Genomic DNA, 18,361 nt, shown 5'->3' with positions numbered 1-18,361 from the left:
TCGTACGAGGGTAGGTTGAGAGTGCTAGGCCTTTTCTCATTGGAATGGCGAAGGATGAGGGGTGACTTGATCGAGGTTTATAAGATGATCAGAGGAATAGATAGAGTAGACAGTCAGAAACGTTTTCCCCGGGTGCAACAGAGTTTTACAAGGGGACATAAATTTAAGGTGAAGGGTGAAAGGTATAGGGGGGATGTCAGGGGTGGGTTCTTTACCCAGAGAGTGGTGGGGGCATGGAATGCGCTGCCTGTGGGAGTGGCAGAGTCAGAATCATTGGCGACCTTTAAGTGGCAATTGGATAGGTACATGGATGGGTGCTTAAGCTAGGACAAATGTTCGGCACAACATCGTGGGCCGAAGGGCCTGTTCTGTGCTGTATTGTTCTATGTTCTATGTAAAGCAATCTATATCTAAATGCAGCAAGACCTGGACAATATCCAAGCTTGGGCTGACAAGTGGAAAGTAATATTCCCACCACACAAATGCCAGGCAAAGGTCATCTCCGGTAAGGGACGAACTAACCATCGCCCCTTGACATTCAAGGGTATTACCATCACTGAATCCACCACTATCAACATCCTGGGGGACACCATTGACCAAAAGCTAAGCTGGACTCATCATATAAACACAAGACCAGGTCAGAGGCGAGAAGTAATGCAATGAGTAACTCTCCTCTTGACTTCCACCTACAAGAGAAAGTGAGGTCTGCAGATGCTGGAGATCAGAGATGGAAATGTGTTGCTGGAAAAGCGCAGGTCAGGCAGCATCTAGGGAACAGGAGAATCGACGTTTCGGGCATTAGCATTCTTCCTGAAGAAGGGCTAATGCCCAAAACGTCGATTCTCCTGTTCCCTAGATGCTGCCTGACCTGCTGCGCTTTTCCAGCAACACATTTCCATCTTCCACCTCCAAGACACAAGTCAGGAATATGATCGAATGTTCTCCACATTCCTAGATGGGTACAGCTCCAGAAACACTGAATAAGCTTGACACCATCCAAGAAAAAGCAGCCCGCTTAATTGACAAACATCCACTCTCCCCACCACCAATGCTCAGTAACAGCAAGATACGAGATGCACTGCAGGAATTCACTAAAGATCCTTAGACTACATTTTCCAAACTCGCAACCATTTCTAGGAGGACAAAGCAGCAGACACCTGGGACACCACCACCTGCAAGTTCCCCTCCAAACCACTCACCATCCTGACTTGGAGTTGAAAAGTGTGGCGCTGGAAAAGCACAGCAAGTCAGGCAGCATCCAAAGGCTTGGAAATAAATCACTTCTTCCACTATCGCGGAGTCAAAATCTGTGAAATGCCTGCCAAATAGCACTGTGGGTCAACCTAGAGCACATAGACTGCAACGGTTTGAGAAGGTAGCTCACCATCACTTTCTTAACGGCAGTTAGGGTCAGGCAATAAATGGTGGCCCAGCCAGTGGCAGCCATGTTCTACGTCCCATTAAATCAAACCAGCACTTCATAGCACAGTATGTCAAATGAAAAGCTGTGCATTTGAAGAGCATTTTAGTTCACCTTGGATGGCATTGAGTACTTCATCACTAAGGAGCAATTTATATCTACTTGAGAAGGCAAATGTGGCACTCATAACACACCATCTGACAAGGTGGCATTCCTCAGCACTGACCATCCATAAGCATGGCACTCTCTTGATAATGACCCCAAAAGCAGGGAACTATAGATCAGTGATCCCGACATCAGTGGTGGGCAAGTTGTTGGATGGGATCCTAATGTGTGGGATTTACTTGTATTTGGAAAGGAAAGGACAAATTATGGATAGTCTGTAGGGAATTTAATCTAATCTAATCAACATGGTTTTGTGCATGGCAAATTGTATCTCACTAACATGGTTGAGTTTTTTGGAGACGTGACAAAGGATTGATGAAGAAAGAGCAGTGGATGTGGGCTATGTAGACTTCAGTAAGATGTTTGACAAGATTCTGCATGGTAGACTGGTCAGCAAGGTTAGATCACATGAAATACAGGGAGAACTAGCCATTTGGATATGTAACTGGCTCAAAGGTAGTAGTCAGAGGGTCGAGTGGAGGGTTGCTTTTCAGACGGGAGACCTGTGACCAGCAGTGTTCCACAAGGATCGGTGCTGTGTCCACTACTTTTTTGGCATTTATATCAATGATTTCGATGTCCATTTACATAAATGATTTGAAAATGAATATAGGAGATACGGTTAGTAAGTTTGCAGGTGACACCAAAATTGGTAGTGTAGTGAACAGCCAAGAAGGTTACCTCAGAGTACGACGGGTCCTTGATCAAATGGTCAAAGAGGAGAGGATGGAGTTTAATTCAGATGAATGTGAGGTGTGACATTTTCCTAAGGCAAATCAGAGCAGGATTTATATACTTAATGGTAAGGTCCTGAGGAGTATTGCTGAACAAAGAGATCTTGGGCTGTAGGTTCATCATTCCTTGAAAGTGGAGTCACAAGTAGACAGGATAGTGAAGAAGGTACCCTTGCATTTATTGGTCAGTGCATTGAGTATTGGAGTCGGGTTGTCATGTTGCAGCTGCACAGGACATTGGTTAGGCTATTTTTGGAAAACTGCGTTCAATTCTGGTGTCACTACCATAGGAAAGATGTGAAACTTGAAAGGGTTCAGAAAAGATTTATAAGGATGTTGCCAAGGTTGGAACATTTGGGCTATAGGGAGAGGCTGAACAGGCTGGGGCTACTTTGCCTGGGGTGTTGGGGGCTGAGGGGTGACTTTGTAGACGTTTCTAAAATCAGGAGGGTCATGGATAGGGTGAAAAGCTAGGGGCTTTTCCTAGGGGAGCCCAACACTATAGGGCATAGGTTTAAGGTGAGAGGGGCAAGATTAAAAAGGGATTGAAGGAGCAACATTTTCACACAGAGAGTGATGCGTTAGAGTTTTTTGGTGAGTGACCAGGAAGGCTGACAAAGGCAGGGCGGCAGACGTAGTCTATATGGATTTAAGTGAGGTTTTGGATAAGGTTCCACATGATAAGCTGCTCTGGAAGGTTAGATCACATGGAATCCAGGGGGAGCTGGCAAATCGAATACACAATTAGCTTGATAGTATGAAGCAGAGGGTTATAACGGAAGGATATTTCTTGGACTGGAGGCCTGTGACTAGTGGAGTGCCTCAGGGATCAGTGCTGGGCCCATTGCTCTTTGTTATCTATATCAGTGATCTGGATGAGAATGTACAAGGTATGATTAGTAAGTTTGCAGGTGACACTAAAACATGGGGTATCGTGGACAAAGAGGAGGGTTATCAGAAATTGCAGCAGGACCTTGATCAGCTGGGGAAGTGGGACAAGAAATGGCAATTGGAGTTTAACACAGATAAGTGTGAGATCCTGCATCTTGGAAAATCAAATCCAAGTGAATGGTAGGGCCTTAAGGAGGGTTGTGGAACAGAGAGTCCTTGGAGTTCAGGTGCAAGGTTCCCTGAGAGTAGAGTCAGAGGTAGACAGGGCAGTGAAGAAGACTTTTGACACACTGACCTTCATCAGTCAGGACATTGAGTATAGGGAAGTTATGTTGCAGTTGTACAGGATGTTAGTGAGGCCGTACTTGGAGTATTGTATTCAGTTTTGGTCACCTTGCAATAGGATGGATGTTGTTAAACTGGAAAGAGTGCAGAAGAAATGTTGCCAGGACTCAAGGGACTGAGTCATAGGGAGAGGTCGGACAAGCTAGGACTTCTTTCTTTCGAGTGTAGGAGACTGAGGGGGGATCTTATAGAAGTGTATAAGATCATGAGAGGCATGGATAGGGTGAATGCACTCAGTCTTTTTCCCAGCGTTGGGGAATCGAGGACGAGAGGGCATCAGTTTAAGGTTAGAGGAGAAAGAATAAAAGGGAACCCGAGGGGCAACATATTTTACAGAGATGGTATGTCTATGGAATGAGCTGCCAGCAGAAGTGGTAGAGTCATAATACTTAAAAGACATTTGGACAAGTGTCTGTTGCATGGGAATTTCATGAAAGGGGTAGTGCTTAGGTTATAAAGTATCAATTTAGCAATTTGAGTTCCTTTCTTGCTATTGGTTAAAATTGCTTCATAAAGTTTTTTTTTGTTTATGAATAAAACTGGAATGTCTATTCTTTTATGCTGAATTAAGCAATTACAAAAAAAATGGGCAATTTAATTGTTTAATAAGATTTTCATTTTTCTGATAGCTTCCAGAATAGTGGCCTCTTGTATATCTGAAATATGATTTGTCAATTTTATACTTAATGCCCCAGAAGCCAGTCATAAGCCTTCTTTATCATCTTATCCACTTGTGCTGCCACAGTCAGGGTGCTATGGATGTGCACCCCAAGATCACTGAATATCAAATCTCCTAACAGTCCTGCTGTTTACTGCACACTTCTCTCTTGCAGCTGACCTCTCAAAATGCATCGGCTCACACAAAAAAAATTTAAAGTTAAAATCACTATAGTCTTACCAAAGCGCAGAGCTGTTCTGTCATTAGACAGATGACTGGTGTGATTTAACCTGAGGATCACCATGCCTCAGGCGAGGGGAGGGGTTGAGAATTGTCTCTTTCATGATAGTCTCAGCTGATGAGGGCATTAAACTCACACTGTTGGCATCAATCTGCATTGCAAATCAACCATCCAGTCAACTGAACTAACCAGCCCCCTATTAAAACATATAATGTAATTTAACAGGCGATTTACAAAATACAAAAACTGTACTTAGAGATTCCGAACTCAATTCTTGTCTTGAAATTATTGAACTATGCCACTTGGTGTTAAATTCCTCATATTAACTGCAGTTAGATTTTCAAATCAATACACATTTTCTAGTTTTCTCACAAAGTAATCAAACAGTTAGGTAACATTTCAAGATTATTTGGCACCAATTACACACTTACAGAATCGGAACAAGTCAGGCAAAGTCACAAGGCATCATGCATTTCACATACACATCTGTTGCACAATTATGAGGACCAGATTATGGCATGTGAAAGGCTGACTGAATATGAAAAAAGTGAAATACAGATTCAGGACAAGGCCTTTTGTCCAGAGGAGAGCTACCAAAGGTTGGCACCAAAGAAACACATAAACTAGAAAGGTCAGTCAGTGAAGCAACGGCACCAATATAGGGAAAACAAGGGAACCCAGCTGTATATGGCCCTATTCTAAAGTGGAAGATGACAGATAGGAGGCAAGATTCATAGATGGGCAAAATGAGGGAAAGATGTGGAAGGCGAGTAAAAGAAGCAAGAGTTCTAATGATAGCAAGGGGAAGATAGAACATAGAACATTACAACCCAGCACAGGCCCTTCGGCCCTCAATGTTGCACCGACCTGTGGAACCAATCTGAAGCCTATCTATCCTACACTGTTCCATTTTCATCCATATGTTTATCCAATGACCATTTAAATGCCCTTAAAGCTGGCGAGTCTACTAATGTTGCAGACGTGTTCCACTACCTCAGAGGGTAGTGTTTTACTACCCTCAGAGTAAAGAAACTACCTCTGACATCTGTTCTATATCTATCACCCCTCAATTTAAAGCTATATCCCCTCGTGCTAGCCGTCACCATCTGAGGAAAAAGGCTCTCACTGTCCACCACTACCTAACCCTCTGATTATCTTCTATGTCTCAATTAAGTCACCTCTCAACCTTCTTCTCTCTAATGAGAAAGCCTCAAGTCCCTCAGCCTTTCCCCATTAGACCTTCCCTCCATATCAGGCAACATCTTAGTAAATCTCCTCCGAACCCTTTCCAAAGTTTCCACATCCTTCCTATAATGCAGTGACCAGAACTGTACGCAATACTCCAAGTACAGCCGCACCAGAGTTTTGTACAGCTGCAGCATGACCTCCTGGCTCCGAAACTCAATCCCTCTACCAATAAAAGCTAACACGCCGTATGCCTTCTTAACAACCTATCAACCTGGGTGGCAACTTTCAGGGATCTATGTACACGGATACAGAGATCCCTCTGCTCATCTACACTACCAAGAATCTTCCCATTAGCCTCTTTATTTCTTCCAAAGTGAATCACCTCACACTTTTCCGCATTAAACTCCATTTGCTACCACTCAGCCCAGCTCTGCAGCTTATCTACGTCCCTCTATAATCTGCAACATCCTTCACCATTATCCACAACTCCGTCAACGTTAGTGTCTTCTGCAAATTTACTAACCCACCCTTCTAAACCTTCATCTCGATCATTTATAAAAATGACAAACAGCAGTGTCCCCAAAACAAATCCTTGTGGTACACCACTAGTAACTGAACTCCAGGATGAACATTTCCCATCAACCACCACCCTCTGTCTTCCTTTTGCTAGCCAATTTCTGTTCCAAACTGCTAAATCATCTCAATCCCATGCCTCAATATTTTATGCAATAGCCTACTGTGGGGAACCTTATCAAATGATCTTGTGGTAGTCATCCAGAATGAGACAGAAGTTGTCATAGTTTGATAAGAACAAGGACTATGGAACAGAAACAAAAACAGAAATTGCTGGACAAACTCTGTAGAGAGAAAAAAAAAAGTTAATGTTTTAGGTCCAGTGACTCTTCTTCAGAACTGATTGTAGCAAGACAAATACTGAAGATCGGGTGGGAAGAGAGACTATAGAACAGGCTGGGCTACTCCAAGAAGCAGAACCCCTTATGATCAAGAGAGCTTAGTGGTTACAAACAAATTAGAAGTTGTGTTGATTTAGATAACTGTCTACTGCCCTCAACATTTCAATTGAGCCTGCCTTCAAAAAACTCCAGGCAAATGGATAAGCACAGAAAAAAATGCTCCCTGATGGGGCACATAGCCAAACTGTTGGCTCTGGGTTTTGAAGAGAAACTCTATTGTTAAAATGTTGGATTCTCTCACTGCAGAAGAAAGTAATCTTCTTAGCTCCTTTATCAACCTCTCTGAGGAAGCTAAGTCAATGTATAGAGAAGACACATTTTAGCACATGAGAAATTTCATAAGTATTTCTGATGGAATTTAAAGCAGGAAAATGGAAGTTATGAAAATTAAATAAACGTGTTACGATTTGAATGCTGTACTGAAGGTGCTGTATTTCTCAGTTAGATCTGGCTTGCTGAAAATAGATTCTATTCAGTCTAAAACAGACCCAACAATGTTCTAATGGCTATCACAAAGAGAGACTGGCAGACATCTTTATGAAGCACATCAATGATTAAGCAAGTTAGAGAGAATTTGAATAAATTATGACAAAATAAAAGTAAGTCATGCTTCAAGGGCTTTAAATTTAAAAAGAATTTGACATAAAACTGATTAGGTCAGAACTGACTCTGCATGAACAGTCTTCCTTCGGAAAATGTTAACTGCACCCTGACAAATTAGGCCACATTCTCACAGGAAGTTGTGTTGCATCCGGAGAAGAAACAGACTAATTGAGAGGTTTGATTGGACAGTTAAATTGGTTGTGTCCACGGTCTGTACACTGTTGCCAGTTATGACACATTGGAATGGAATACGAGATTGAAACATGACACTGCTGAGGGCACCTTGAAAGCAAATAAAACATTATTAAAGAAATTGATGAATACTGCCGCTGGCAGTGTGTTTCATAGCAATCGTGGTGTGAGCAGTATTTTCAAATCGGCATTGGTCTGATACCAACAATGGTGATAATTGTGCTATATTTAATACCATTGATCACAGTGATTTTTATGATGTCAATCTTGGTATACTTAATACTGCCAATCAATTCTGAGCTGATGTGATTGTTAATACCATGAAACGTAGCTTTTTAGATCACAACGTCATCATGGGGTATTTAATCCTGTTGTGGTTCTGTTCGCCAAGCTGGGAGTTTGTGTTGCAGACGTTTCGTCCCCTGTCTAGGTGACATCCTCAGTGCTTAGAAGCCTCCTGTAAAGCGCTTCTGTGAGGTTTCCTCCGGCATTTATAGTGATTTGTATCTGCCGCTTCCGGTTGTCAGTTCCAGCTGTCCGCTGCAGTGGCCGGTATATTGGGTCCAGGTCGATGTGCTTATTGATTGAATCTGTGGATGAGTGCCATGCCTCTAGGAATTCCCTGGCTGTTCTCTGTTTGGCTTGTCCTATAATAGTAGTGTTGTCCCAGTCGAACTCATCTTGCTTGTCATCTGAGTGTGATAGCTGGTCGTGTCGTTTTGTGGCTAGTTGGTGTTCATGGATGCGGATCGTTAGCTGTCTTCCTGTTTGTCCTATGTAGTGTTTTATGAAGTCCTTGCATGGGAATTTGTACACTACATTAGTTATGCTCATGCTGGGTATCGGGTCCTTCGTCCTGGTGAGTTGTTGTCTGAGAGTGGCTGTTGGTTTGTGTGCTGTTATGAGTCCTTTGTAATCATTAAAAATACAGAAATAGAGAATACACACCGGATGATCAACGCCACACTCACAGGAATCCGATTCACTAGAGAGGGAGAAAAGGACAACCAACTCCCATGGAGAATTCACCACAAAGGTACACAGGAAAGCCACACACACAGACCAAGTCCTAAACTACGAAAGCAACCACCCCAACACACACACAAAAGAAGTTGCATCAAGACACTGTTCAAAAGGGTCACAACACACTGCAAAAGAGGAAGAGGAACACATCTACAATGTATTCGCCAAAAACGGATACTCTCGCAATTTCATCAACAGATGCCTAAGGGAAAGACAACGGAATGAGGACATGCCACAACCCAAAGGACTAGCCACACTACCATAAATCAAGAACATTTCTGAATTGACAGCCAGACTACTGCGACCACTAGGACTCATAACAGCATACAAACCAACAGCCACTCTCACACAACAACTCAACAGGACGAAGGACCCAATACCCAGCATGAGCAAAACTAATGTAGTGTACAAAATCCCATGCAAGGACTGCACAAAACACTACATAGGACAAACAGGAAGACAGCTAAGCATGGCACTCATCCACAGATTCAATCAATAAGCACATTGACCTGGACCCAATATACCGGCCAGTGCAGCGGACAGCTGGAACTGACAACCGGAAGCGGCAGATACAAATCACTATAAATGCCGGAGGAAACATCACAGAAGGGCTCCCAAGCACTGAGGATGTCACCTAGACAGGGGACGAAATGTCTGCAACACAAACTCCCAGCTCGGCAAACAGAACCACAACAACGAGCTCCCAAGCTACAAATCTTCTCCCAAACTTTGGTATTTAACCCTGTCAACCATTCATACTCAACATTTTGATCCTCTTCAATCTCAGGTAACTCACCGCTGAATACATGATCATTTTGAGACGGGGAGTGGAATTGGTCACATTTATTGAACGAGTAACATTTTCGAGGATTTGTTTGAGTAGCACGCCTGTAAAAATGAAGACATTTTTAGCAAGAGTAAACGAATGCAGATAAACAACTGGAGATCATAGCAATACGTTAACTTTCAAGGTTGCTCAATACACAGCTATTGAGTTAGGGCAATTGTATCACACCACTCAGACATTTACTGAGACCAGACCATCCAAGGTCTGGTCAGTGTTGGGACTGTCACTATGAAACCAAGGACTGGTCAGTGTGGGGACAGCCACTGTGATACCAGGGACCAGTCAGTGTAGGGACTGGTATTTGCTGTGAAAACAGGCTACTATGGGAGGCAAGGGAAGAAATTGCTGGGGCTGTGGTGAAGATATTTAAAACTTTGCTCAGCACAGGTGAAATGCCAGATGACAGGATAGCTAATGTGATTCCTTTGATTAGGTTAGATTAGATTAGGTTACTTACAGTGTGGAAATAGGCCCTTCGGCCCATCAAGTCCACACCGCCCCGCCGAAGCGCAACCCACCCATACTCCTACATTCATCCCTTACCTAACACTACGGGCAATTTAGCATGGCCAATTCACCTGACCTGCGCATCTTTGGACTGTGGGAGGAAACCTGAGCACCCGGAGGAAACCCACACAGACACGGGGAGAACGTGCAAACTCCACACAGTCAGTCGCCTGAGGCGGGAATTGAACCCGGGTCTCTGGCACTGTGAGGCAGCAGTGCTAACCACTGTGCCACCGTGCCGCCCAATTGTTCAATGAGGACAGCAGACACAGGCCAAGTAAATGCAGACCAGTTGGTACATCAGTGGTTCAGAAAATATTGGAAAAAATTCTGAGACAGAATTAATCAACACTTGGAAAGGCAAGATTAATCAAGGATTGTCAGCATGGATTTGTTATAGGTAGGTCCTGTCAAATTAATTGAATTTTTTGAAAAGGTGACAATATATTGGCAAGGGTAATGTTGTTGATGTGATTTACGTGAAGTTAACTCAGGTCTTAGACAAGGTCTCACATGGAAGACTGGTCCAAAAGGTAGCGGCTCACAGAACCAAAGGCAAGTTGGCAAACTGGATCTAAAATTGGCAAAGGGTGATGTTGGAGAGCTTTTGTGATTGGAAGCCTCAAATCTGTGGTATACCAAGGGGTCAATGCTGGGGCCCTTCTTGTCACGTATATTAATGACTTGGATGTGCAAGGTATAATTAGTATTGGTGGTATTGTTGATACTGAGGAGGATGGTCTCAAGCTACTCTATCATTGATCAGCTGGTAAACTGGGCAGAGCAATGGCAGATAGAACTAAATCCTGATAAGTGAGGTAATGCGTTTTGGGAGTTCGCGTAGAATCCTGAGTGTGGAAACAGGCCATTTGGCCCGACAAGTCTACACCAATCCTCCGAAGAGTAACCTGCCCAGACCCATTCCCCAATACTCCATATTTCCCCTGACTAATGCACTAAACCTACACATTCCCACCTCAGGCAACTGTCTGTGTGGAGTTTGCACATTCTCCCCATACTCCGGTTTCCTCCCACAGTCCAAAGATGTGCAGGTTAGGTGAATTGATCAAGCTAAATTGCCTGCAGTGTTAGGTGAAGGGGTAAATGTAGGGGAATGGGTCTGGGTGGGTTGCTCTACGGAGGGTCAGTGTGGACTTGTTGGGCCGAAAGGCCTGTTTCCACACCGTAAGTAATCTAATCTAATCTAAAAAACACTATGGGCAAATTAGCATGACCAATTCACCTAACCTGCACATGTTTGTGACAGAGAGGAAACTGTAGCACCCAGAGAAAACCCACGCAGACACAGGGAGAATGTGCAGACAGTTCCCAGAGGTTGGAATCGAACCCAGGTCCCTGGTGCTGTTAGGCAGCTGTGCTACCCACTGAGCCACTGTGCTGTGCCTGCCCCAATAAGTTCTAATAAGGGAAGGATTTTGCACAATGAATGGCAGGTTCCTAAAGACTTTTGAGGAACAAAGGGTCTTTGGTGTACAAGACCAAAGATTGCTGAAGGTGTCACAGGTAGACAGAGGAGTGAAGACGGCTTACAGGATGCATGCCTTCATTAGCTGAGGCTTAGAATACCTGACGAGGGACAATGCTCCGAAAGTTTGTGATTTCAAATAAACTTGTTGGACAATAATCTGTTGTGATCTGACTTCTGACCTTGTCCACCCCTGTCCAATACTGGCACCTCCACATTGTAGTATATAGAAGCAAGAAGATCTGGTTACAACTTTATAAAATATTGATTAAGCCACAGGTAGAATACTGTGTACAGTTTTGACTACCACACTGTGAAAGCTTGTGAATGCATTGGAGAGGGTGCAGAAATTTACAAGGATGTTGCATGGAATGAAAAGTCTCAGTTAAGAGGAAATATTAAACATGTTGAGTCTGTTTTCAGAATTCAGTTAAAGTTCAAGATAGCGTTAACCTCCAAGACATTGATAGTAGGGATTCAGTGATGATAATATTATTGAATGTCATAGGGCAGTGTTTTCTTGTTGGAAATGGCCATTGCCTGGCATTTGTATACTGCTCGTCAGTCCAGGCCTGGATATTACCCAGATCTTGGTGCATTTGAACATGGACTCCTTCAGTATCTGGTGCTGAACACTGTGCAATCATTCTGATCTTATCATGGAGGGGATGGTCATTGATAAAGCAACTGAAAATGTTTGGGGGCTAAGAAACTACCCTGAGGAATTACTGCAGTGATGTCCTGGAGTTGAGATGACTGACCCTCAACAACAACAGCCATCTTCTGATGCACCAAGAATGGCTCCAACCAACAGACAGCTTGCCCAATTGATTCTCATCACTTTACTGATGATTGAGAACAGTCTGATGGAGTGATAATTGGCCAGATTGCATTTGTCTCACTTGTTTTTGTATGGAAGACATACCTGGGCAGTTTTCCACATTGTCATGCAGATGCCTGTGTTCCAGTTGTATTGGAAGAACTTGACGAGGGGAGTGGCAGTTTTTGATGGACAAGTCTTCGGTACTTTTACTAGAATGTTGTCAGAGCCCATAACCTTTGCAGTATCGAAGTCTTCAGTCACTTTTTGACATCACATGGAGTCAGTCAAATTGGCTCAAGACTGGTATCTGTAATGCTGGGGATCACTGGAGGAGGCCAAGATGGATCATCTACCCAGCACTTTTGGCTAAAGGTTGCTACAAATACTTTAGCCCTATCTTTTGCAGTGATGTATTGGGCTTTTCCATCCTTAAAGACAGGAGTATTTGTGGAGTCTCTTCCTCCAGTGAGTTGTTTAATTGAACATCTTTCACGACTATGGCATGACTGCAAAGTTTACATCTGATCCATTGGTTGTGGAATCACTTAGCTCTATCATTTGCTGCTTATGCTGGATGGCATGCAAGTGGCCCAATTTGGTAGCTTCACCAGGTTGACGACTCACTTTTAGGTATGACTTCTGCTGCTCCTTGCGTATGCCCTCCTGCACTCTCCATTGAACCAGGTTTAATGCCCTGGCTTGATGGCAATGGCAGAGTGGAGGATATGCCGGACCATGAGGTTACAGGATATGTTGGAGTACAATCCTGATGAGTGAGATGGTCCACAGCATCTCATGGATGCCCAGTCTTGAGTTTCTAGATCTATTTGAATTCTGTTCCATTTAGCACAGTGATGGTGCCACACAACATGATGGAGGTTATTCTCAATGTGGTATTTCATACCAATACTCTCATGGACAGAAGCCAACTGATGAGTTAAGATGAGGTTAAGTATGTTTTTTTTCCCCACTTGTTGGAGCCCTCACCATCTGCCACAGACCCAGTTTCTCAGCAATGTCCTTTAGAACTGACCAGCTCAATCAGTAGTGCTGCTGCTGAGCCACTCTTGGTGGTCGACATTGAAATCCCCCACCCAGTGGACATTTTGTGTCGTTTCCAATCTCGCTGCTTCTTTGAAGTATTACTCAATATGGTTCATCAGCCAAGGGAGAATGGTAAGTGGTAAACTTCACAAGGTTTCCTGAAAGCCATGGGGCTTCAAGGGTCCAGGTTTCAACGTTGAGGACTCCAAGGGCAACACCCTCTCAACTGTGCCACCAACTCTTCTGCGTCTATCCTGCCATTGGGACAGAACATATTCAGGAAGGTGATGGTGGTGTCTGGGACATTGTAAGGTATGATTCTATGAGTATGACTATGTCAGGCTGTTGCTGACTAATCTGAGAGATATCATTTTGACACTAGCCCCAGATGTTAGTAAGGGGGATTTTGCAAGGTTGACAGGACTGTTTCTGCCGTTGTAGTTTCTAGTGCCTAGGTCAATACCAGGTGGACTGTCTGGTTTCATCTCTTTGTTGAGACTTCATAGTGATTGATACAACTGAGTGACTTGTGGAGTCATTTCAGAGGACAATTGAGAGTCAACCACATTGCTGCAGGTCTGAAGACACATCTAGGCCAGGGTCTTTCTGACAATCGGTGATGGTCAATGAATTCTTATCTCCAGAATTTTTAAAATTGAATTCAAATTCCACCACAATAGATTCGAACCCATGTCCCCAGAACATTAGCTGAGTTTCTAGATTAATGGTCAAGGGATAATAACTGAATTAACTAAGTAGAGATAGCTGGACAGGTGATGTGATGTAGCTGTATGACGTGGGGGCTGGCTGATCCCAATGTGAGCGGCAGTGACCACATTTGTAGCAAGTGTAGGTTGCTGGAGGAACTTTGACTTAGAATTGAAAACCTGGAATCTGAGATTTAAACAATGGCACATTTGAAAGCGGGAGAAATACCTGAATGCTTTGTTTCGGGTGACAGTCACACCTGGTAGATTAAGTACCTCAAATTCAGTCAGTGGCCAGGGACCGTAGGGTGTGACTGCAAGTGACACAGGTAGAGGGATCATGCATTCAGGAAGAGAGGAGCCTCAGCTCTTGACCAACAGGTACTTGCTCTCTGTGTGGCTAAGGAACAGAGTTGTAGGATAGATGATCCAGCTGACCACTGCACCATGGTACAGGAGGCCATTCAAGAGGGGGAAGCAAAAAGACAAGTGATAGTTGTAGGGGATTCTATAATTAGGGGAACAGACAGTATTCTTTATAAGCAAGACAGAGAGTCCTGTGCCCAGTGCCAGGGCATGAGACATACCTGACTGGCTTGAAAGGATATTGGAAAGGGAGAGGGAGGATCCAGTTATTTTGGTCCATGTCAGGACAAACAACATAAGCAAGACAAGTTTAGGGATGATCAGGAACTAAGAATCAAATTAAAGAACAGGTCCTCAAGGGTGATAATCTCCAGATTACTGTCCAAACCACATGCAAATTGACATAGAGACATGAGAACAAGGGAAGTAAACATGTGGCTACAAGTGTGCTGTGGGAAAGAGGTGTGCCTCTTCAGAGGGCACTGGTATCAGTATTAGAATAGGAGGGACCTGTACCATTGGCACAGTCTCCACTTGAAGCAAACTGGAACCAGTGGTCCAGCAAAAGGGCTAAATAAGGTGGTCAAAAGGACTTTAAACTAGGAAGTGGGGGGGGGGAAGGGAAGGGTAAAATTCCAAGAATTTTACTGGCTAATGGGAAGCAAAGCCGCAGGTTCATGTCTGTGGGAGTGGTTTTAACTGCATGGAGAACTATGAAAAATAAGAAAATAAAGGATATGAGGTTGTACTAAGGGAGGATATACCCAGAAATACATCCAGGGAAGTTATTTGGGTAGAACTGAGAAATAAGAAAGGGATGATCACCTTATTGGGATTGTATTAGAGACTAGGAGAAAGTGAGGACTGCAGATGCTGGAGACCAGAGCTGGAAAATGTGTTGCTGGAAAAGCGTAGCAGGTCAGGCAGATTCCAAGGAGCTGGAGAATCAACGTTTCGGGCATGAGCCCTTCTTCAGGATGCCGCCTGACCTGCTGCGCTTTTCCAGCGACACATTTTTCAGCATTGTATTATAGACCCCCGAATAGTCAGAGGGAAATTGAGAAACAAACTTGCAACGAGATCTCAGCTATCTTTAAGATTAATAGGGTGGTTAAGGTAGGGGATTTTAACTTCCCAAACATCGACTGAGACTGCCATAGTGTTACGGGTTTAGATGGAGAGTGTGTGTACAAGACAATTTTCTGATTCAATGTGTGGATGTACCTACTAGAGAAGGTGCAAAACTTGACCTACTCTTGGGAAATAAGGCTGGGCAGGTGACTGAGGTGTCAGTGGGGGAGCACTTTGGGGCCAGCGACCATAATTCTATTAGTTTTAAAATAGTGATGGAAAAGGATAGACCAGATCTAAAAGTTGAAGTTCCAAATGGGAGAAAGGCCAATTTTGATGATATTAGGCAAGAACTTTCAAAAGTTGATTGGGAACAGATGTTCGCAGGTAAAGGAACGGCTGGAAAATGGGAAGCCTTCAGAAATGAGATAACAAGAGTCCAGAGAAAGTATATTCCTGTCAGGGTGAAAGGGAAGGCAGGTAGGTATAGGGAATGCTGAAAGACTGAAGAAATTGAGCGTTTGGTTAATAAAAAGAAGGAAGCATATGTCAGTTACAGACAGGAGAGATCGAATGAATCCTTAGAAGAGTATAAAGGCAGTAGGAGTATCCTTAAGAGGGAAATCAGGAGGGCAAAAAGGGGACATGAGATACCTTTGGCAAAGGAGAATCCAAAGGGTTTTTATGAATAAATTGAGACCAAAAGGATAACTAGGGAGAATAGGGCCCCTCAAAGATCAGCAGGTCAGGCAGCATCCAAGGAGCAGGAGAATCGACGTTTCGGGTATGAGCCCTTCCTGAAGAAGGGCTCATGCCCGAAACGTCGACTCTCCTGCTCCTTGGATGCTGCCTGACCTGCTGCGCTTTTCCAGCAACACATTTTCAGCTCTGATCTCCAGTATCTGCAGTCCTCACTTTCTCCCCTCAAAGATCAGTAAGGCGACCTTTGTGTGAAGCCGCAGGAGATGGGGTAGATACTAAATGAGAATTTTGCATCAGTATTTATTGTGGAAAAGGACATGGAAGATATAGAATGTAGGGAAATAGATGGTGACATCTTGAAAAATATCCATATTACAGAGGAGAAATTGCTGGATGTCTTTAAACGCATAAAAGTGGATAAATCCCCAGGACCTGATCAGGTGTACCTTAGTCTTTAGGAAGCTAGGGAAGTGATTACTGGGCCTCTTGCTGAGATATTTGTATCATCGATAGTCACAGATGAGGTGCCGGAAGACTGAAGGTTGGCTAACGTGGTGCCATTGTTTAAGAAAGGTGGTAAGGACAAGCCAGGGACCTATAGACCAGCATCGGTGATGGACAAATTGTTGAAGGGAATCCTGAAGGACAGGATGAATATGTATTTGAAAAGGCAAGGACCAATTATGGATAGTCAACATGGCTTTGTGTGTGGGAAATCATGTCTCACAAACTTGATTGAGTTTTTGAAGAAGTAATAAAGAGGATTAATGTGGGCAGAGCAGTAGATGTCATCTATATGAACTTCAGTAAGGTATTCGACAAGGTTCCCCATGGGAGACTGGTTAGCAAGGTTAGACCTCATGGAATACAGGGAGAACTAGCCATTTGGATACAGAACAGGCTCAAAGGTAGAAGACAGAGGGTGTTGGTGGAGGGTTGTTTTTCAGACTGGAGGCCTGTGACCAGTGGAGTGCCACAAAGATTGGTGGAGTCCACTACTTTTCATCATTTATATAAATGATTTGGATGCGAGCATAAGAGGTACAGTTAGTAAGTTTGCAGATGACACCAAAATTGGAGGGGTAATGGACAGCGAAGAGAGGAGTTGGGAGGTCATGTTGCGGCTGTACAGGACATTGGTTAGGCCACTGTTGGAATATTGCGTGCAATTCTGGTCTCCTTCCTATCGGAAAGATGATGTGAAACTTGAAAGGGTTCAGAAAAGATTTACAAGGATGTTGCCAGGGTTGGAGGATTTGAGCTTCAGGGAGAGGCTGAACAGCTGGGGCTGTTTTCCCTGGAGCGTCAGAGGGTGAGGGATGACCTTATAAAGGTTTATGAAAATTATGAGGGGCATGGATAGGGTAAATAGACAAAGTCTTTTCCCTGGGGTCGGGGAGTCCAGAACTAGAGGGCATAAGTTTAGGGTGAGAGGGGAAAGATATAAAAGAGACCTAAGGGGCAACTTTTTCACACAGAGGGTGGTACGTGTATGTAATGAGCTGCCAGAGGATGTGGTGGAGGCTGGTACCATTGCAACATTTAAAAGGCACTTGGATGGGTATATGAATAGGAAGGGTTTGGAGGGATATGGGCCGGGTGCTGGCAGGTGGGACTAGATTGGGTGAGGATATCTGGTCGGCATGGACAAGTTGGACCAAAGGGTCTGTTTCGGTACTGTACATCTCTACGGCTCTAAAGGAGAACTCAGTCGAGGTTATTAAAGTCTCCAGGACACAAAATAGGACAGTGTTTGGAAAGGGTGAGGAATCAAACTTTAAACACACACTGGATAAATCAATGACAATGAGAAGAGGAACGGTCAATACAGGAGTGAAGGTGTTGTAACTGAATGCACGCAGTATATGAAATAAGGTAAATGAGTTTGTCACACAGATCGAAATTAGCAGATACGATGTGGCGGGCATCATAGAAATGTGGCTTCAAGGGAGTCAGGACTGGGAGCTAAATATCTTATCAAAAAGACAGGCAGGTGGGCAGAGGGGCTGGGGTTGCCTTGTTCGTAAGAAATTAAATTAAATCAATAGCAACAAATGAAATGGGGTCAGATGATATAGAATCGGTGTGGGTAGAGTTGAGAAACTGCAAAGGTGGAAAAACCATAATGGGAGTGATGTAGAGGCCTCTAAATAGTAGGAGAAAATGAGGACTGCAGATGCTGGAGATCAGAGCTGAAAATGTGCTGCTGGAAAAGCGCAGCAGGTCAGGCAGCATCCAGGGAACAGGAGAATCGACATTTCAGGCATGAGCCCTTCTTCAGGAATGAGGAGGGTGTGCCAAGCAGGCTAAGATAAAAGGTAGGGAGGAGGGACTTGGGGGAGGGGCGTTGGAAATGCGATAGGTGGAAGGAGGT

General features: G+C 43.9%; 1 protein-coding gene across 3 annotated transcripts in view; it reads right to left on the bottom strand.

The window, feature by feature from the left end:
* acp2 (acid phosphatase 2, lysosomal) overlaps nucleotides 1–18,361 on the bottom strand; it is a 121,056-nt gene that overhangs the window by 51,018 nt on the left and 51,677 nt on the right. For all 3 annotated transcript variants that reach the window (XM_043706324.1, XM_043706322.1, XM_043706323.1), the window contains exon 8: nucleotides 9,231–9,322. In XM_043706324.1, the coding sequence (XP_043562259.1) occupies nucleotides 9,231–9,322 (92 nt within the window). The remainder of the gene's footprint in view (nucleotides 1–9,230; nucleotides 9,323–18,361) is intronic.

The sequence above is a fragment of the Chiloscyllium plagiosum genome, chromosome 16, assembly GCF_004010195.1.
Source record: "Chiloscyllium plagiosum isolate BGI_BamShark_2017 chromosome 16, ASM401019v2, whole genome shotgun sequence".
Lineage (NCBI taxonomy): Eukaryota > Metazoa > Chordata > Chondrichthyes > Orectolobiformes > Hemiscylliidae > Chiloscyllium > Chiloscyllium plagiosum.
This window is presented reverse-complemented; position numbering and strand designations above follow the sequence as displayed.